This window comes from Episyrphus balteatus, chromosome 4, assembly GCF_945859705.1.
Source record: "Episyrphus balteatus chromosome 4, idEpiBalt1.1, whole genome shotgun sequence".
In the NCBI taxonomy this organism is placed as follows: domain Eukaryota; kingdom Metazoa; phylum Arthropoda; class Insecta; order Diptera; family Syrphidae; genus Episyrphus; species Episyrphus balteatus.
In genome coordinates this window covers 24,359,528-24,381,890 of record NC_079137.1, presented here as the reverse complement: position 1 = coordinate 24,381,890, position 22,363 = coordinate 24,359,528, and the positions used below count along the sequence as shown (strand labels likewise).

The window sequence follows — 22,363 nt, the reverse complement described above, 5'->3', positions numbered from 1 at the left end:
CTTCAAACGTAAATATTTTGTCTCAGTTCATGTGGCACCACTTTGTCCATTAGTCTACAAAGCCTTTGAGCCGCGTTGCAGAGGCCAAATGGCATGACCGTGAACTGATATAAGGGTCGGCCGGGTACGGTAAACGCGGTCTTTTCCTTTGATTCTCTCTCCAGTGGTATTTGCCAGAACGCGTCTTTTAAATCCACAGTGGATATATAATGAGTATCTGTCTGACGACTTAGCAAGCCATCAACATGGTGCAGCGGATATGCATCTTTTTTTGTGACTTTATTTACTTTCCTCGAGTCGAGGCACAATCTATTTTTCCCTGGTTTCTGCACTAAAACCATTGGCGAACTCCATGCACTCTGACTTGGTTCAATAACTCCTAAGGATATCATTCTATCTAGTTCTTTATACATTTTGGCTTGTACCGCTGGAGAGACCGGGTAATAACGTTGTTTTACCGGCTCAGCATTACCTGTGTTTATTTTATGTTCTTCAAGCGTTGTTTTACCGAGCCCAAATTTGGCTGCGGATGGAAACAAGCCAATAACATTTTCAAGGTTTTTTGATTGATCTGCAGTGAGCTCGTGTGCGTTTGAATCACGAATATTATCTAGCGAAGAAATTTCCGAAAATATATGCGTTGCAATTCCAAAGGATTGCTAGAAATTTACCCCTAAATATAATGGTTGCTCCAATGACGGTACTAGATACAACTTTATTTGTTTTGTTAGGCCTTTGTAAGTTACATTTGTCCAAAATTCACCTATTATCGATTGAGTCTGTCCACTTGCTGTTTTTACTCTACGAGAATTATTAACAGACTTAAAAGGAATCCCTTGAGATTTTACAAGGTCTAGACAACCGGCACCTAAACAGCTTATGCATGCTCCACTGTCTAGCAGACCTAGCATCTTTTTGCCGAAAATTGTCACACTTGCGTAGGGCCTTGGGTCATCGCTGCTACAAAGTGTTGTAGCTGAAATAGCTTGATGTGCCTTACGTTTTTCCTTAAATTTTTTTCTTAATTTTACTATACGATTTGATGGTGTTTTGAAAATACGGTCACGCACATCGTAATAATTTATTAACCTTTCGTGTAGTGAAGGTTTTGACTTTGCTTATGAAAAGTTTGATTGGATATTACTTTAGGTTTGTGTATTGGTCTCCTCAAAATTTTAATATCTGAATTGGTATTTAAGGTTTGGTTATTGTTTTTAGAATTATCTATCTATTATCTATTATCTATTTGGGAAATCAGGTAATTTTTGGTATGGAATGGCAGGTGTGTTTTCATTATCCGAGTTTTTAAGAATTTTTATGCTTGTTTCTGTTCCGGGTTCACTCTTGCAGGACAAAACTCCCCGGTTCGATTGCCCCGGTTCCGGTTTTCCGCACAATTTGGACATTTAGTCGACGTATAAATTTCTAAACCACAATTAAAGCAAAATAGGTTCCTTTGTGGAATATCACAAAGCTTATATTTATGGCCCTTAGCCCTGCAGTTCCAACAAGTCATTATACTTAAGTTTTTCTGCTGTGAGATAGCTTCAACAGCATCAAAATTTTGGGACTCTTCGTCTTGCAAATCTAACTCATTAACTTTTGGTCTTGTATTAGAGTTCGTGACCGGAAATGTTCTTGTTTTCAAACTTTCATATTGACCTAAGCGTTTTTCGATGGTACGGCAAACGTAAACCATCTCGGGGAGACTCTTCGTTGTAAATGTTATCAACAGTTCCCCTGTTCTTCTCTTAACATTTTGTTTGATAAGATCTATTATTTCATGAGACCGTTTAGGTATTTGCAAACGCGAATTTAATTGCATAATGTCTAAATAGAAACTGTCGAAGGTTTCTGTCTGACCTTGACGTCGGTCAAACATTTGACGAGAAATTTTAGTGTCAGTTTCAAGTCTTTTGTATTGCTCTATAAGAGAGAGCTCTAAATGTCGCCAGGTTGCACCAGGATTGGATTTTAAGTACATCCAAAGCCAAGTCTCAACTTCACCTGCTACAAAAATGTGGAAATAAAGAAAAATCTCATCCCATGTAACTTCATAACTCATTCTTAGAAAGTTAAGTCTAAAAAGAAAATCTTCTATGGACACTTTTTTATTGTCGAATGTCAATCCCCACTTCTTGAAATCTACTCGTGGAATCCGTTGCGTTGAATTAGAAACTCTATTGCTTGGATTGGAAACCTGATTACTTGAACTTGGATTGAGGTTTAAACCCTCTAGTCGGTTCATAAAATTCTGGAAATTTTCACTAGGTTGAAAGTCTAGTTCTTCACGACTACTTTCATGAGCTTGCCTTGGAGGCCTATTTTGATCTCTGTTATCAATCTCATTTGGTTCTTGATTCTGACCAAATCGAAATTCCAAACCAAAACCTAGGGCAAAGGTTTTGGTTTGGAATTTCGATTTGGTTACCGTTTGGATTCAGATTTTGAGTTGGGTCTTCGTCGCTTTGAAATCTGATTTCATTAAGGAATCTGTCAGCATTTAAGGTGTTATTATCTGTAACGGGTTGAACTTCTAAGCTAGCAGCATCGCGAAGAGCTCTCATTTCTTCTCTTAAGTCTGAAACTATTTGTTTACGAAGATTGGCCCTTTCAACTTCATCTTCCGCCTGACGCCTCTGAAGTTCTTCAGCCATACTTAACCCTACTGATGCCGTAACTATGTTCTGAGTATAACGCGTAAGCTTTTCATCCTGAGATAGGTTTTTCTGATTTGATCCAGATGGACCCGAATCAACCTTCTCTTGTTCACCTGCCCCATTTTCAGGGTTATTACGATCGCCTTCAACATCTTCAGCAGTAGTTTTTCGCGTAGTGCGAGTAGAATTTTGTTGTGGTTTTGGTCCCATAATGGTAATGGTATTTTAAGACCAAAAAAAAAAACGATTTATTTTGTTTGTGTTGTTTTATAAATGAAATATTTTTTTGTTAAAGGTGTAAATTTGTATTTCAACTGAATAAAAAATATTAATGGAATGTTTTAATAAAAGATCTCGATATAAAATAAAATTTCTAAAAAAAGCTGTAGGTTTGTACTATAATCATCAATAATGGAGCTTGGAAAAAGGGAAAGAACTTTGGGTTATCTTGACAGTAAAAATTTTAATGAAGATTGGTTGTTGTTTAAGGTATTAGTTATTTTTTTGTTTCTTTAAAAATCTTATTTCTGAACGCATACATACAGACTTCGAATATCAATCGTATCTCCTATGGTCGATCAAAAACAAACAATAATCTTAAAAGAATAAAACAATAAGCTCTAATAACAGCTGTTGTATTTGTAACTTTGTGATACTTTTATCATTCTTTTGCTTTAGGGCAATTGTGTGATTGTTTTCTTCTAACTTTATGCCAAATTTTTAAATTAGGTAGGACATATCTCGGGCGCTTCGTACGGAGAAGTGTTCTAAATGAAACGTTATCTCCCGGTCGTCCGATGTAATCCTCCTAGCTAATGCTCTACCAAACTCAGAATTCTATAAGTCTAACAATACTTTAACTGAAAAATTTTTATTATGTATCTACATGAATTTCATGACATTAATTCGAACTCATAAAGATTCTATTTTCCTTATAAACACTTTTCGGAATTTGCATCTCGAAGTTCTGTTTTATAAACTCTACTACCGGAGAAATCCTACTTAGTTAATACTAACATTTCATATAGTTCTTAAAAAAAAAATAATAAAAACAAAAATGTGTAAATGGTTTTGGCATCAAATTTGAAAATTGAAATGGCTAAAACTTGAAAATATAAATAAATGATTTTTTTGAGGTTTTGAAACCGCTAAAATTGCGACACAATTATTGCTGCCCCACGTTGGTCGCCACCTGTGTAACGGATGTGTGTTATTCCTAGTTCACTAATTGTGCGATCTTATGCTACTCCCTGAATATCCCTAAACCACAGGATCCTTAAAGATAAACATGAACGTGCAAACTAGGTTGTCCAGTCGGCTGGGTGCTGTAGGCACGCTAGCGAATGCCAATTTAACTAGCTCGTCGGATGGGTGGGATCTTGCAACCGCCACTGGACCGCCGTGTACCTTTTAACGTGCCTATATTAAATTAAATTTAAAAGAAAAACTAAAAGCAGCTAACAAATATCACTATTTTTATTCAACCTAATCTTCAATATGGAACTTTAGATGGATTCAGTTCCTTAAAGTGGCTCTCCCACGGTAAACTTCGTAAAGTTAACTCTCCTTTGGCTACCGTCCACATAAATTCTATTCACGATAACCCCTATAATGGAGTCAAAAATGTTTTATTTCTGACTTAACTTTTTACCGTCTAAACTACCCTTATTCATCAAGGGGCACGGTAGTGCCCAGCCAAGTTCTCTAGCAACTTCGGCACTACACCCTTATTTACAGGAAACAACTCAGGCCATTTTCGACCCCCCTCTAACTTCCACACCAAAGATGCTAGAAATTTCAAACTCGCTACATTTGTTGAGCTGTGATTTTAAAACATTTTGTATACAAATTTAAAGCCAAGCTTTAGAACTTGGTACACTTTTACATTTCAGTACTTTTTGTGCTAGCATAACTTCAACATATTAGAACTTGGCTCTTTTTTTAACAGTAATGTTTTTGTTGTGATTTCCCTTTCCCAAGCTCACTTCATAAAATTATTAACTTGACATTCTAGATGTCATTAAAACGAAATATTTTAGAATTATTTTTCATAAAATGCTTTTATTCAATGGTTAAAAACTATGCTGTAATTCATAAATTCTTTCAAAATAATCTTCATCATTTTTAAATTCAATTTAAGATTTAATCAAATAACAAGAAATTCAATAATAAAAAAAATTAATCAAAGGTTCAATGACCTTGCGCATTCTCTTTACTCTCAAGCAGATTTTTCATAATAAAAGGAAACATATACTCTTTTTCTTTGAGTATGAAATCTGGTTCAATGACCTTTCGATTAAAGCTCTCTTTTGAGCGTTTTTAAGTTTTTTTAAAATTACTTAAAATCTCTTCAGTTCAATAAATCTAACACTATTCGGTTCATTGACCATTTCCAAGATGTTGAACTTAAAATTAGTGTTATTAAAAAGAAATGTATATATATTTAATTAAAACTTAATAAAAAAAAAGTTTATCGACATCACTCTTCATTCTATGCGTCTGTCTCATTAATAAATTAAAAAAAAAATTATGCAATCAATAGCCTGTTAACTTTTTGTTAACTGACCTACGTCAACTCCAAAACTTTGAGAGCAATTATGTGTCTCAATTACTGCACCAATATTGTTACATATGATAAATATCAATGATAGCAAATATATAATATTAAAATTGGGACTCACCGATCATTCTCTCCTCAGCAAAGTTGTGCGCATGACTTGGTTGGGGTATTATGCATACAATTGTAGAGTTATTGTTCTTAAACTCTTATAAAAACGCTATATTAAATAAAAAAGAGAAAGAGATTTTAATATGCAAATATTGGTGATCCTCAAAATGAGTTGGAACTTTAATACTTATCTTTTGTGGATCTTGACTCTTGAGTGATTACGATATGGCTTGAGAGTATCGAATTTCATATAGAAAAAAAAAACTAGAGCTTTACTTAAAACTAGGTTAGTGGGATGCTGGACTTCGATGATGACGGATGCTGATGATGATGACGGACGATGGCGTTGATTGACAGGTAAGTATAGGCTTAGCGGGTGAGTATTTCGGGTAGGTTTAGGTATGTTATGCAAAGCGAATCCGTATATATATAAGCATAGACATATATTTGCTGTGCAGATAACCAATAATATATATATAATATATATAGTTAACGGTACGTTCCAAATTGCAGGTACCTATACGTATATAAAGCGTGTGTGTTAAACCTCGAAGCGTATACGTAGCTTTACTCTTCAATGCCAAACCAATTTTGGGCCTGAATTACACACTGGCTGGTCCACTGTGTCTCAACGATGTCGACACACGTGGCCTTGGAAAGACTTGCACCAGCCAGCAAATGTGTAACGCACTCTTTTTTTATGTTCTCCTGATCGAGATTTTGACGTAGCCTCGTCGGACCTTCTTAAGGTTCGTGTAAATTAGATGGGATGTTGGATCGGGACAATAAGGTAGGAATTTTCCTGGATGTGGTAGTGGAATCCACGTGGTTTTGGGTATGGCTTTCCCTACCTAAAATCTTTGGCTTTTTGGCACCTAGAAAGAGCCTGCTTCTTTTGATCCTTAGGGCCTTGGCACTAGACAGCGTGGCTTCGTTATAGATTCGGACTTGGATTAAAAATTCAGTCTGTGACTATAGATTGTGGCTTTTGCACAGCCAATGCACAGAACTTTTATAGCTATTGTATGATAGGTAAGATAAAAAAAAAATGATGAGCTGAGGCTTATAAAAAAAAACAAGAAAAAAACACAATTTGTCATAATTGCTTTTATAAAAGCACTTACTGTGGTCACTGGCGAAATTCTTATAGCTTGCGAAGCTCGAATTAATTGTCGCTTCAAGGCGATTAAATTGTTTTAATTAACTTAAAACACTTGTAATAAAAAGGCGAATTCTCTCTCTGGCTTCTATGGCTGCGAATCTCTGATCTTGTCAGGTTGGAGGTTTTGATCGAAAAGGAAGCTTGAGCGCCATTTCGCTGTGAGGTAGGTCAGTTGGTACGACGAGAGAATGGAACAATGAATCGATAACACAAAATCGATACATAAATTTAACGAATATTCATCGGCGGCGGTGTTCATATCATATATGTAAGGCATAGTGTTAAGTAAAAGAGATTTATATTAAAGAAAAAAAAAAAAAAATTTGTTCTAAGGTAGTGTCCCATACACAACTTTAAATTTTTGATATCTTATACCAAAAATGGAAAAGAAAAAGGTACACTCATATTATTTGTAATAAAAATAGACAGTTTTACTTTGAGTGACGGACCAACAAAAATCTATTCTCGTATGTATTTGGCATGTACTACCCCCAGAGTATTTCCACTTGAGTCAGTTAACTCGTACAGACTGTTTCCAACTATTTTCTTCACTATAGCTGGTACGAACTTCGGACACAACTTTGCGTTTCTGTTTTTTGTCGCATCACTTAAGATAAAATTCCTTTTAAATACCTTTTGTCCTATTTTATACAGTTTACCCTTACTTCTAAGGTTGTAGGTTTTTTCGTAATTTGTATGTGATTGAGCTAACGATTCTTTTATTCTCTCATGAATCATATTCATCTTAGCGGATTTGGGTATTATGTTGAATTCAGGATTGTTAACGCTTTTAAGTTTTCGTAAAATTTCATAATCAGAGGCATGTTCTATTTTGCTCTGACCGAAAAGGGCTTCGTGAGGCGACATACTAATCGCTGAATGTATGGTAGTACGTAATGCACTTAATATTGATGGAAGATGTTGATCCCAATGTGATTGGTCTGAACCTATGTATGACCGAATTGCGGCGAGGATCGAACGGTTGACTCGCTCACTAGCGTTTGATTGAGGCGCATATGAGGCCGTTTTCAAATGTTTTGTACCATAGCTTGCAAGGAATTTCGAAAATTCTTTTCCTGTAAACTGTTTCCCATTATCGGAGAGCAGAGATTCTGGTACTCCGAATACCGAAAACACTTCATCTTCAAAAAACCTAACAGCAGCTTCGCCTGTAGCTTTTCTTATGGCTTTAACTAAGACAAACTTCGTTAGTTGGTCAAGGCACACAATCATGTGAATGTTACCCCTTTTTGACCTTGGGTATGGACCCAAAAAATTCACATAAACATGTTGAAAAGGTCTATCTACTAAAAAAGGTTGACCCATTGGTGGTCTCAGAATGGAATTTGGCGCTTTAGTGGTCTTGCAGACGCTGCAATCTCCCACGAACGTTTTAACTTGAGCCGCCATATTAGGCCAGTAGAAACGGTCGCGAAGTCGATACAACGTCTTGGCTATTCCACCATGCGATGCGCGAGTTGGTTCATGTGCCAAACGAATCAAACTGGTTGTAAGCTTAGATGGTATCCAGAGCTTCCATGTACAGTCATCTTCAATAGGATTACCTGTACAAGGTTTTACTTTCTTATATACATAACAATCTGACACACGAAGGTCAGGTAATTAGTTTTGATTTTTCTCTATAGTCTTAATTAAATCTTCATACTCGTCTGACTTGAAAGCTATATCTTCAAGGTCAACGCGTAAAACTTCTGTACTATTTGTCCCAACTTTATCTATTATTAACTCATCGACACTGTAGATGCGCGAAAGCGCATCCGGAACAACATTTAGAGAACCTTTCCGGTGTTGTATATCAAAGATAAAACGTTGAAGTCGGAGGCTCCATCGAGCTAAACGCCCATTTAAGTCCTTCTGACTCATAAGCCATCGTAGGCTGGCATGGTCAGTAATTATGGTGAATTCTTGTCCCTTCACATAGCAACGAAATTTCCCCACCCCAAGTACTGCTGCTAAGCACTCAAGCTCAGTAATGCTGTAATTGCGTTGTGCTGATGTAAGTTTATGTGAAAAGTAGTATATCGGTCTTTCGACCCCCTCATCATCATCTTGACACAACACACTTCCTACTCCTGTTGTAGATGCATCGCACAATATTTTGAATGGTTTATTAAAGTCTGGGTTTACGAGAATAGGAGCTGATGTTAAAGCCTGTTTTAATTCCTCAAAGGCTTTTAAAGCTTCTGCTGTAAAACTGAAAGGTTTACCCTTTTTAAGTGTATCTGTCAATGGCGTAGCTAGAGCTGAATAGTTATTAACGAATCTCCTATACCACCCAGATAAACCTAAGAAACGTCTAACTTGCTTTGATGTTTTTGGTATGGGAAAATCCTTTATCGCAGACACTTTACCTGGATCCGTTCTTATACATCCACCCCCAATAATGAAACCTAAAAATTTCAGTTCTCTAAAACAAAACTTAGATTTGGATAAATTAATTGTTAACCCCGCGTTTTTGAGAAGCGTTGCAAGCTTGGCTTAAACGTTCATGTGTTCTTCAAACGTAAATATTTTGTCTCAGTTCATGTGGCACCACTTTGTCCATTAGTCTACAAAGCCTTTGAGCCGCGTTGCAGAGGCCAAATGGCATGACCGTGAACTGATATAAGGGTCGGCCGGGTACGGTAAACGCGGTCTTTTCCTTTGATTCTCTCTCCAGTGGTATTTGCCAGAACGCGTCTTTTAAATCCACAGTGGATATATAATGAGTATCTGTCTGACGACTTAGCAAGCCATCAACATGGTGCAGCGGATATGCATCTTTTTTTGTGACTTTATTTACTTTCCTCGAGTCGAGGCACAATCTATTTTTCCCTGGTTTCTGCACTAAAACCATTGGCGAACTCCATGCACTCTGACTTGGTTCAATAACTCCTAAGGATATCATTCTATCTCGTTCTTTATACATTTTGGCTTGTACCGCTGGAGAGACCGGGTAATAACGTTGTTTTACCGGCTCAGCATTACCTGTGTTTATATTATGTTCTTCAAGCGTTGTTTTACCGAGCCCAAATTTGGCTGCGGATGGAAACAAGCCAATAACATTTTCAAGGTTTTTTGATTGATCTGCAGTGAGCTCGTGTGCGTTTGAATCACGAATATTATCTAGCGAAGAAATTTCCGAAAATATATGCGTTGCAATTCCAAAGGATTGCCAGAAATTTACCCCTAAATATAATGGTTGCTCCAATGACGGTACTAGATACAACTTTATTTGTTTTGTAAGGCCTTTGTAAGTTACATTTGTCCAAAATTCACCTATTATCGATTGAGTCTGTCCACTTGCTGTTTTTACTCTACGAGAATTATTAACAGACTTAAAAGGAATCCCTTGAGATTTTACAAGGTCTAGACAACCGGCACCTAAACAGCTTATGCATGCTCCACTGTCTAGCAGACCTAGCATCTTTTTGCCGAAAATTGTCACACTTGCGTAGGGCCTTGGGTCATCGCTGCTACAAAGTGTTGTAGCTGAAATAGCTTGATGTGCCTTACGTTTTTCCTTAAATTTTTTTCTTAATTTTACTATACGATTTGATGGTGTTTTGAAAATACGGTCACGCACATCGTAATAATTTATTAACCTTTCGTGTAGTGAAGGTTTTGACTTTGCTTATGAAAAGTTTGATTGGATATTACTTTAGGTTTGTGTATTGGTCTCCTCAAAATTTTAATATCTGAATTGGTATTTAAGGTTTGGTTATTGTTTTTAGAATTATCTATCTATTATCTATTATCTATTTGGGAAATCAGGTAATTTTTGGTATGGAATGGCAGGTGTGTTTTCATTATCCGAGTTTTTAAGAATTTTTATGCTTGTTTCTGTTCCGGGTTCACTCTTGCAGGACAAAACTCCCCGGTTCGATTGCCCCGGTTCCGGTTTTCCGCACAATTTGGACATTTAGTCGACGTATAAATTTCTAAACCACAATTAAAGCAAAATAGGTTCCTTTGTGGAATATCACAAAGCTTATATTTATGGCCCTTAGCCCTGCAGTTCCAACAAGTCATTATACTTAAGTTTTTCTGCTGTGAGATAGCTTCAACAGCATCAAAATTTTGGGACTCTTCGTCTTGCAAATCTAACTCATTAACTTTTGGTCTTGTATTAGAGTTCGTGACCGGAAATGTTCTTGTTTTCAAACTTTCATATTGACCTAAGCGTTTTTCGATGGTACGGCAAACGTAAACCATCTCGGGGAGACTCTTCGTTGTAAATGTTATCAACAGTTCCCCTGTTCTTCTCTTAACATTTTGTTTGATAAGATCTATTATTTCATGAGACCGTTTAGGTATTTGCAAACGCGAATTTAATTGCATAATGTCTAAATAGAAACTGTCGAAGGTTTCTGTCTGACCTTGACGTCGGTCAAACATTTGACGAGAAATTTTAGTGTCAGTTTCAAGTCTTTTGTATTGCTCTATAAGAGAGAGCTCTAAATGTCGCCAGGTTGCACCAGGATTGGATTTTAAGTACATCCAAAGCCAAGTCTCAACTTCACCTGCTACAAAAATGTGGAAATAAAGAAAAATCTCATCCCATGTAACTTCATAACTCATTCTTAGAAAGTTAAGTCTAAAAAGAAAATCTTCTATGGACACTTTTTTATTGTCGAATGTCAATCCCCACTTCTTGAAATCTACTCGTGGAATCCGTTGCGTTGAATTAGAAACTCTATTGCTTGGATTGGAAACCTGATTACTTGAACTTGGATTGAGGTTTAAACCCTCTAGTCGGTTCATAAAATTCTGGAAATTTTCACTAGGTTGAAAGTCTAGTTCTTCACGACTACTTTCATGAGCTTGCCTTGGAGGCCTATTTTGATCTCTGTTATCAATCTCATTTGGTTCTTGATTCTGACCAAATCGAAATTCCAAACCAAAACCTAGGGCAAAGGTTTTGGTTTGGAATTTCGATTTGGTTACCGTTTGGATTCAGATTTTGAGTTGGGTCTTCGTCGCTTTGAAATCTGATTTCATTAAGGAATCTGTCAGCATTTAAGGTGTTATTATCTGTAACGGGTTGAACTTCTAAGCTAGCAGCATCGCGAAGAGCTCTCATTTCTTCTCTTAAGTCTGAAACTATTTGTTTACGAAGATTGGCCCTTTCAACTTCATCTTCCGCCTGACGCCTCTGAAGTTCTTCAGCCATACTTAACCCTACTGATGCCGTAACTATGTTCTGAGTATAACGCGTAAGCTTTTCATCCTGAGATAGGTTTTTCTGATTTGATCCAGATGGACCCGAATCAACCTTCTCTTGTTCACCTGCCCCATTTTCAGGGTTATTACGATCGCCTTCAACATCTTCAGCAGTAGTTTTTCGCGTAGTGCGAGTAGAATTTTGTTGTGGTTTTGGTCCCATAATGGTAATGGTATTTTAAGACCAAAAAAAAAAACGATTTATTTTGTTTGTGTTGTTTTATAAATGAAATATTTTTTTGTTAAAGGTGTAAATTTGTATTTCAACTGAATAAAAAATATTAATGGAATGTTTTAATAAAAGATCTCGATATAAAATAAAATTTCTAAAAAAAGCTGTAGGTTTGTACTATAATCATCAATAATGGAGCTTGGAAAAAGGGAAAGAACTTTGGGTTATCTTGACAGTAAAAATTTTAATGAAGATTGGTTGTTGTTTAAGGTATTAGTTATTTTTTTGTTTCTTTAAAAATCTTATTTCTGAACGCATACATACAGACTTCGAATATCAATCGTATCTCCTATGGTCGATCAAAAACAAACAATAATCTTAAAAGAATAAAACAATAAGCTCTAATAACAGCTGTTGTATTTGTAACTTTGTGATACTTTTATCATTCTTTTGCTTTAGGGCAATTGTGTGATTGTTTTCTTCTAACTTTATGCCAAATTTTTAAATTAGGTAGGACATATCTCGGGCGCTTCGTACGGAGAAGTGTTCTAAATGAAACGTTATCTCCCGGTCGTCCGATGTAATCCTCCTAGCTAATGCTCTACCAAACTCAGAATTCTATAAGTCTAACAATACTTTAACTGAAAAATTTTTATTATGTATCTACATGAATTTCATGACATTAATTCGAACTCATAAAGATTCTATTTTCTTTATAAACACTTTTCGGAATTTGCATCTCGAAGTTCTGTTTTATAAACTCTACTACCGGAGAAATCCTACTTAGTTAATACTAACATTTCATATAGTTCTTAAAAAAAAAATAATAAAAACAAAAATGTGTAAATGGTTTTGGCATCAAATTTGAAAATTGAAATGGCTAAAACTTGAAAATATAAATAAATGATTTTTTTGAGGTTTTGAAACCGCTAAAATTGCGACACAATTATTGCTGCCCCACGTTGGTCGCCACCTGTGTAACGGATGTGTGTTATTCCTAGTTCACTAATTGTGCGATCTTATGCTACTCCCTGAATATCCCTAAACCACAGGATCCTTAAAGATAAACATGAACGTGCAAACTAGGTTGTCCAGTCGGCTGGGTGCTGTAGGCACGCTAGCGAATGCCAATTTAACTAGCTCGTCGGATGGGTGGGATCTTGCAACCGCCACTGGACCGCCGTGTACCTTTTAACGTGCCTATATTAAATTAAATTTAAAAGAAAAACTAAAAGCAGCTAACAAATATCACTATTTTTATTCAACCTAATCTTCAATATGGAACTTTAGATGGATTCAGTTCCTTAAAGTGGCTCTCCCACGGTAAACTTCGTAAAGTTAACTCTCCTTTGGCTACCGTCCACATAAATTCTATTCACGATAACCCCTATAATGGAGTCAAAAATGTTTTATTTCTGACTTAACTTTTTACCGTCTAAACTACCCTTATTCATCAAGGGGCACGGTAGTGCCCAGCCAAGTTCTCTAGCAACTTCGGCACTACACCCTTATTTACAGGAAACAACTCAGGCCATTTTCGACCCCCCTCTAACTTCCACACCAAAGATGCTAGAAACTCGCTACATTTGTTGAGCTGGTCAAAACCAAACACCTCGCAAAATTTCAGCCTCCTACGATGAGTAGTTTCTGAGATATAGGGCTTAAAAAATCGCAAAACCGTAGCTGACTCACTGACTCACTGACTCACTGATTCACTGACTCACTGACAGATCATCAAAATTATGGAGAACTTCCCGATATCGTAGAAACTTGAAATTTTACACGGTGATAGGACTTGTGGTGTATACAAAGGAAAAAATCGAAAACTTGAGATTTTCAATTCAGGGGGCGTGGCATCCGCCCATTTCCGCTGAGTTATCATAAAATATTATAGAGCACTTCTGATTATCGTAGAACCTTGAAATTTGGTAGAATGGTAGAGCTGATAGTTAATACAAAGGAAAAAATTTAAAATTTGAGAATTTCAGCCAGGGGGCGTGGCAACCGCCCATTTCCGCTGAATTTTCATAAAATATTATAGAGCACTTCTGATTATCGTAGAATCTTGAAATTTGGTAGAATGGTAGAGCTGGTAGTTTATACAAAGGAAAAAATTTAAAATTTGAGAATTTCAGCCAGGGGGCGTGGCAATCGCCCATTTCCGCTGAATTTTCATCAAATATTATAGAGTACTTCTGATTATCGTAGAATCTTGAAATTTGGTAGAATGTTAGAGCTGGTTGTTTATACAAAGGAAAAAATTTAAAATTTGAGAATTTCAGCCAGGGGGCGTGGAAATCTCCCATTTCCGCTGAATTTTCATCAAATATTATAGAGCACTTCTGATTATCGTAGAATCTTGAAATTTGGTATAATGGTAGAGCTGGTAGTTTATACAAAGGAAAAAAATTTTAATCTGAGAATTTTAGCCAGGGGGGGGGGGGCGTGGCAACTGCCTATTTCCGGTGAATTTTCATAAAATATTATAGAGCATTTCTAACTTTCGTAGAACATTAAAATTTGGTAGAATGGTAGACCTGGTAGTTTATACAAAAGAAAAAATTTTAAATTTGACAATTTTAGACAAGGGTCGTGGTAACCGCCCATTTTTTCTGAGCAATACCTTGCAAAAAGTAGTGAAATCACAACAAAAACATTACTGTTAAAAAAAGAGCCAAGTTCTAATATGTTGAAGTTATGCTAGCACAAAAAGTACTGAAATGTAAAAGTGTACAAAGTTCTAAAGCTTGGCTTTAAATTTGTATACAAAATGTTGATTGTTTACTTGGCAATTTTTCAAATAGCTTTAAAAATCGGTAATTTAAAGAAAAAATGTCAAGAGAACAATCAACATTTTGTATACAAATTTAAAGCCAAGCTTTAGAACTTGGTACACTTTTACATTTCAGTACTTTTTGTGCTAGCATAACTTCAACATATTAGAACTTGGCTCTTTTTTTAACAGTAATGTTTTTGTTGTGATTTCCCTTTCCCAAGCTCACTTCATAAAATTATTAACTTGACATTCTAGATGTCATTAAAACGAAATATTTTAGAATTATTTTTCATAAAATGCTTTTATTCAATGGTTAAAAACTATGCTGTAATTCATAAATTCTTTCAAAATAATCTTCATCATTTTTAAATTCAATTTAAGATTTAATCAAATAACAAGAAATTCAATAATAAAAAAAATTAATCAAAGGTTCAATGACCTTGCGCATTCTCTTTACTCTCAAGCAGATTTTTCATAATAAAAGGAAACATATACTCTTTTTCTTTGAGTATGAAATCTGGTTCAATGACCTTTCGATTAAAGCTCTCTTTTGAGCGTTTTTAAGTTTTTTTAAAATTACTTAAAATCTCTTCAGTTCAATAAATCTAACACTATTCGGTTCATTGACCATTTCCAAGATGTTGAACTTAAAATTAGTGTTATTAAAAAGAAATGTATATATATTTAATTAAAACTTAATAAAAAAAAAGTTTATCGACATCACTCTTCATTCTATGCGTCTGTCTCATTAATAAATTAAAAAAAAAATTATGCAATCAATAGCCTGTTAACTTTTTGTTAACTGACCTACGTCAACTCCAAAACTTTGAGAGCAATTATGTGTCTCAATTACTGCACCAATATTGTTACATATGATAAATATCAATGATAGCAAATATATAATATTAAAATTGGGACTCACCGATCATTCTCTCCTCAGCAAAGTTGTGCGCATGACTTGGTTGGGGTATTATGCATACAATTGTAGAGTTATTGTTCTTAAACTCTTATAAAAACGCTATATTAAATAAAAAAGAGAAAGAGATTTTAATATGCAAATATTGGTGATCCTCAAAATGAGTTGGAACTTTAATACTTATCTTTTGTGGATCTTGACTCTTGAGTGATTACGATATGGCTTGAGAGTATCGAATTTCATATAGAAAAAAAAAACTAGAGCTTTACTTAAAACTAGGTTAGTGGGATGCTGGACTTCGATGATGACGGATGCTGATGATGATGACGGACGATGGCGTTGATTGACAGGTAAGTATAGGCTTAGCGGGTGAGTATTTCGGGTAGGTTTAGGTATGTTATGCAAAGCGAATCCGTATATATATAAGCATAGACATATATTTGCTGTGCAGATAACCAATAATATATATATAATATATATAGTTAACGGTACGTTCCAAATTGCAGGTACCTATACGTATATAAAGCGTGTGTGTTAAACCTCGAAGCGTATACGTAGCTTTACTCTTCAATGCCAAACCAATTTTGGGCCTGAATTACACACTGGCTGGTCCACTGTGTCTCAACGATGTCGACACACGTGGCCTTGGAAAGACTTGCACCAGCCAGCAAATGTGTAACGCACTCTTTTTTTATGTTCTCCTGATCGAGATTTTGACGTATCCTCGTCGGACCTTCTTAAGGTTCGTGTAAATTAGATGGGATGTTGGATCGGGACAATAAGGTAGGAATTTTCCTGGATGTGGTAGTGGAATCCACGTGGTTTTGGGTATGGCTTTCCCTACCTAAAATCTTTGGCTTTTTGGCACCTAGAAAGAGCCTGCTTCTTTTGATCCTTAGGGCCTTGGCACTAGACAGCGTGGCTTCGTTATAGATTCGGACTTTGATTAAAAATTCAGTCTGTGACTATGGATTGTGGCTTTTGCACAGCCAATGCACAGAACTTTTATAGCTATTGTATGATAGGTAAGATAAAAAAAAAATGATGAGCTGAGGCTTATAAAAAAAAACAAGAAAAAAACACAATTTGTCATAATTGCTTTTATAAAAGCACTTACTGTGGTCACTGGCGAAATTCTTATAGCTTGCGAAGCTCGAATTAATTGTCGCTTCAAGGCGATTAAATTGTTTTATTTAACTTAAAACACTTGTAATAAAAAGGCGAATTCTCTCTCTGGCTTCTATGGCTGCGAATCTCTGATCTTGTCAGGTTGGAGGTTTTGATCGAAAAGGAAGCTTGAGCGCCATTTCGCTGTGAGGTAGGTCAGTTGGTACGACGAGAGAATGGAACAATGAATCGATAACACAAAATCGATACATAAATTTAACGAATATTCATCGGCGGCGGTGTTCATATCATATATGTAAGGCATAGTGTTAAGTAAAAGAGATTTATATTAAAGAAAAAAAAAAAAATTTGTTCTAAGGTAGTGTCCCATACAAACTCCAAGACAGTATCGAGAGATTCTGGAAGTTGGAAGAAGTCCCAACAACAAGGAATTCATCTACAATTACAGAACGCAGCTCCAAACCTCACAGTAAGGTCAAGGGCAACTCAACAAAAACATCAATCTGCGGAATCGCAATTGACAATGAATTAAAAGACAGTTTAGAAAAATTCTGGAAGGTGGAAGAAGTTCCAACTACAAGGAACTCTTTCACAATGGCAGAACGCAGATGCGAAAATCACTTTAACGACAACACCATAAGAAATTCAGAGGGACGATTCGTCGTGCGGCTCCCATTCAAGGCCGACAACAATACCTTGGGTGCCTCGAAAAATGTTGCTCTACAACGATTCATTGCCCTAGAAAAAAGATTAGCAAAACAAGTTACCCTGAAGAACCAATACTGCAAGTTCATGGATGAAAACATCAAATTAGGGCATATGTCAAAGTTTGACCTCAACCAAATCAACGAAAACCATTATTTCCTTCCTCACCACTGTGTTTTCAAGCCAGATAGCACAACAACAAAACTTCGAGTGGTTTTTGATGCATCTGCAAAAACCTCAAGCAATGTCTCCCTGAACGACATCCTTTCAACCGGACCATCCATTCAAGACGAGTTATTCACAACTCTGCTTCGTTTTCGATATGTATTCACTGCCGACATTGAAATAAAATGCACGACTGGGTCGTACGAACTTGCTCTTAGAGTTAAAGTTGCTTAAATTTTTAAGACTTTTTATATAGAAATTTGGAAAAAAAAAAAATAAAATTCGTTTAAAAAAAAAAATAAAATAAAATCTGAAATTAAGTTGCCCTCCAAAACAAGTATGCAGTTTTGATTGATATATTAACATGCATTTTTAGAAAAAAAATTTTAAAAACCGTTAGAGCCGTTTTTTAAAAAACTAATTTTTTATAAATAATTTTTTGGAAAAAAAGTTTTAAAATAAAATTGGTATGCCATTCTTTAGAAATCACTAATCAACATCGAAAATTTGATTTTTCAAAAAAAAAATTTCAAAATTTTTTTAAAAATCCAAAAATTATTTTTTTCAAAATCTTATTTTTGGCTTATATTTAAATTATATAAATGCTTCTTTACAAAAAGTTTGGTTGAAATCGAATAATCAGTTTCGGAGATAATTGGATTTGAAAAAAACGGTTCTATGGCAGGTACCGTTAATAATGATTTTCAAAAAAAAAATTTTTCATTAGAAGATAGACCTTAGCTCAAAACTAATATTTGAATTTTTTAAACAAAATCGTTAGAGCCGTTTTTGAGATATTTCAATTTTACTTAAATTGGTATATGACAAGTACCGTTATTTTTGGTCCAAAAAAATTAATTCCAAAAACCCCTCTGGAGAGTCGCCAAATAACGCTACATACCAAGTTTGGCATTAATCGGTCCATCCGTTTAGGCTGTAGCTCCTTATACAGACAGACAGACTGACAGACAGACTGACAGACAGACTGACAGACAGACTGACAGACAGACAGACTGACAGACAGACTGACAGACAGACAGACAGACAGACAGACAGACAGACATACAGACAGACGGACTTCCGGGACCCACTTTTTTGGCATTGTCTACCATCGTAATGTCATGGAAAAATGTTATCTCAACTTTTTTTTTTGTACGAATGCATAACTTGATATATAGTACCTATATCGCAAGTAAAAATGTATCGCCAAATACTCGTTCATGAAGACGATCGTAGATTCCAGCTCATCTTATGGCGAAATCATCCATCAGAAGAATTGGAAGCATATCAGCTGAACACAGTCACATACGGTACAACATCAGCTCCATACTTGGCCACAAAGTGTCTGCAAGGTTTGGCTTCAGAAGGCGCAACTAAATATCCTCTTGGGGCAAACGTCCTAAGTAAGAACTTCTATGTTGATGATGTAATGGCAGGGTCCGATAGTCTATCACAAACCCTTGAGATGCGTGATCAGTTGAATTCATTATTAAAAACCGCTGGCTTAACCTTGCGAAAATGGTGTGCCAACGATCAAAATCTGTTGAAAAACATACCCACGGAAGACTTAGCCTTACAGTTGGACCTGGACATTGATAATGTCACACAGTTTAAAACTCTGAGTCAAGGGTGGCAACCAAAATCAGACATGTTTACTATACACGTTCAACCAACCAAAACCGAAAAAATCACCAAGCGGACTGCTTTATCTGACATATCACAGTTATTCGATCCACTTGGATTCTTGGGACCAGTAGTCATTACAGCAAAGATGTTCTTACAAAAACTCTGGGCATGTGGCTATGATTGGGACACACAGTTACCCAATGATTTGCAGACAGAATGGTCTAAATTTAGAGAAAATCTAAATTATTTACAAGATGTCAAAATTGACCGTCACATATTTGGGCATAGAATCCCAACTTCCGTTCAGGTACATGCGTTTGCAGATGCATCCGAAAAGGGTTATGGAGCAGCTATTTACATAAGAGCGGTTAACAAAGATAAAATCGTCACAGTCAGACTACTGTGAGCAAAATCAAAAGTGGCACCAGTTAAAAATCTAACCATACCAAGATTGGAATTATGTGCTGCAACCATGGCAGCCGAGTTAGTAAATCGAATCAAAATAGATTTACACTTGGAATCATGTCCGACATTCTTATGGACAGATTCTGAAATAGTACTTGCTTGGATCAACTCGCCTTCATCATCGTTTCATACCTTTGTCGCCAACCGAATATCAATCATTCAAGACCTCACCTTAACTCAGCAATGGCGACACGTCCGTTCAAAAGACAATCCTGCCGATCTCATCTCGCGAGGAATCCCAGCGAACAAATTAGCATCCTGCAATTTGTGGTTCTATGGACCACTGTTTTTACACGGGTCAGAATCATCATGGCCTCCACTTTACACCAACACACTAGAATGTGATCTTGAAAGAAGAGCAGTTAATAACTATGCCTTGTCAGCAATAGAACAACCAGCCAATTTCATTGACTTTATTGATCATCAAAACGACTTCAGAAGACTGCACAGAGTGGCGGCACACATCTTACGATATTGTCACAACTTGCGAGCTAAAAAGAAGAAAGAACTCATCAGAAAATCTGGTCCTCTCAGGCCAACAGAACTCTATATAGCGCTTATTCGCATAGTCAAACACATGCAAAGAGAAGAGTTTGAAGAAGACATAAGGCATCTCAAACGCTTTTCAGAAACAGCAAGGGGAAGTCCCATCACCAGCTTAACTCCATTCCTCGACGAAGAAGGAGCATTAAGAGTCGGTGGACGTCTAGAAGCAGCATCCCTATCATATGAAGCCAAACATCCATTGCTTCTTCCTTATTCTCATCCCTTTACAAAGATGATTATGGTAATGTACCACAAGGAGAATCTTCACTGTGGTCCTCAAGCACTTCTAGCCTCAATGAAACAAAAATTTTGGCCCATAAAGGGAAAATCAATAGCAAGATCAGTTGTGCAGCAGTGTATCAGATGCACAAGAGCTAAGCCGAAACTACTAACACAAATAATGGGAAACCTCCCATCTCACAGAGTTCAGCCCACACGCCCATTCCTTAATGCAGGTGTCAATTTCTGTGGACCAATCAAAACCCATTTCAAGGTGAGGGGAAAACACCCGCAAAAAACTTACATTGCGGTATTCTGCTGCTTTTCAACAAAGGCTGTCCATTTAGAACTTGTGACAGACCTGTCTACAAACGGCTTCATTGCAGCTATGAAGCGATTTATTGGGAGACGAGGCAGCTGTCAGCATTTATACTGTCACAATGCAACAAACTTCGTTGGCGCTAACAATCAATTACAAGAAATGATTGAACACATACATACACAAGCGTCTAAAGAAAAAATCCAAAACACCTTTTCCACGAGGGGAATAGAATTCCACTTTATTCCCCCGAGAGCACCTCATTTTGGAGGATTATGGGAAGCGGCTGTGAAGTCAGCAAAGCACTTACTGTATCGTTGTCTTGGTGGAACCTCATTGACATATGAGGAACTAGAAACAACCATCATTGAAATCGAGGCAGTAATGAATTCCAGACCGATCACTGCCATGTCAGACAATCCCAATGATTTGATGGCTCTCACTCCAGGTCATTTCATTATAGGGGAACCGTTAACCAATCCAATTGATCCAGTTGCAAACACACTGGAGGTTAATCCTTCAAAACAAATTAAGGTGATATCAAATATTAAAAAGGAATTTTGGAAAAGATGGCATGTTGAATATCTCAATGAGCTTCAACAAAGGCACAAATGGCAGCGCAAACATGAAAATTTGCGTCCTGGAACCTTGGTCATCATCAAGGAAGACAATTGCCCTGTCATGAAATGGCCATTAGGAAGAGTCATCCAAACCTTTCCTGGGGTAGATGGCGTGGTAAGAGTAGCTGAAATCCAGACTGCTACGAGGATCCTCCGAAGACCAATTCACCGACTAGCGCCATTACCAGTCCAAACAGAAGACGACATTACAAGTCCATCATCAGAAGACTCAGAACAACAGTCATCATCTTTCATGGCAACATCCTCTGAAATAATGCCGAAGATAACATTACAATATCACCTCCGAGAAAAAGAACTCAAGAGCTTGAAGATGGCGAGATCAACGAAGAAAAAGGAGATATAATCCTTTTAAGGCTAGTACAGCACTATTATTCATATTCATGATCCTACCAGCTTTGTGCATGTGCACTGAAGTCAACGTGTCACCATTCAAAACAACCCCAGGAATACATTATGAAGGTCTGGGAAACGCACATATAATATCAGATCAATGGGACATCGTAGTATATTACGAACTCAGACCATATTGGAGAGAATTAAAATGGCTCAACTTAAGCAATAACAAACTAAAGGCCTTGTGTTCAAAGGTGACTCAATCTAATACTTGCTTAACCTTTCTTCAACAGTTTCAACATCTAATACAAGATATAAATGACAATGACGAACTTCTTCAAGAATCCGACTCACGTTCAAAACGAGGTGCCATCAACATCGTTTTAAACCTAGCAAATTCTCTTTTTGGAGTCTTAGACTCAAACTATGCCAAGCATATGTCAGAAATAATATCGACAATACATATCAACGAAGACCACTTCCTGCACCTGGTAAGAAACCAAACATCTTTAATAAACTCAACCGCAAATATAATCCGCCTCAACGAAGGGTGGATTGAAAAGCAGTTTAATTCGTTAGAATCTGAACTCAACACGATAGTTGATCAACTCAATAAAACAAACAATAAAGAAGTTCAAT

At 36.5% G+C, this 22,363-nt stretch overlaps 2 protein-coding genes across 2 annotated transcripts; both read left to right on the top strand.

Moving 5' to 3' along the window:
• The first annotated feature begins 18,773 nt into the window (after positions 1-18,773).
• LOC129919166 (uncharacterized) lies at positions 18,774-19,607 on the top strand. The gene has a single exon (XM_056000017.1). The coding sequence runs from the start codon at positions 18,774-18,776 to the stop codon at positions 19,605-19,607; it is 834 nt and encodes a 277-aa protein (XP_055855992.1).
• A 66-nt stretch (positions 19,608-19,673) lies between these two features.
• LOC129919165 (uncharacterized) lies at positions 19,674-21,734 on the top strand. The gene has a single exon (XM_056000016.1). It carries the CDS (start codon positions 19,674-19,676, stop codon positions 21,732-21,734), a length of 2,061 nt encoding a protein of 686 aa, XP_055855991.1.
• Positions 21,735-22,363: the final 629 nt, after the last annotated feature.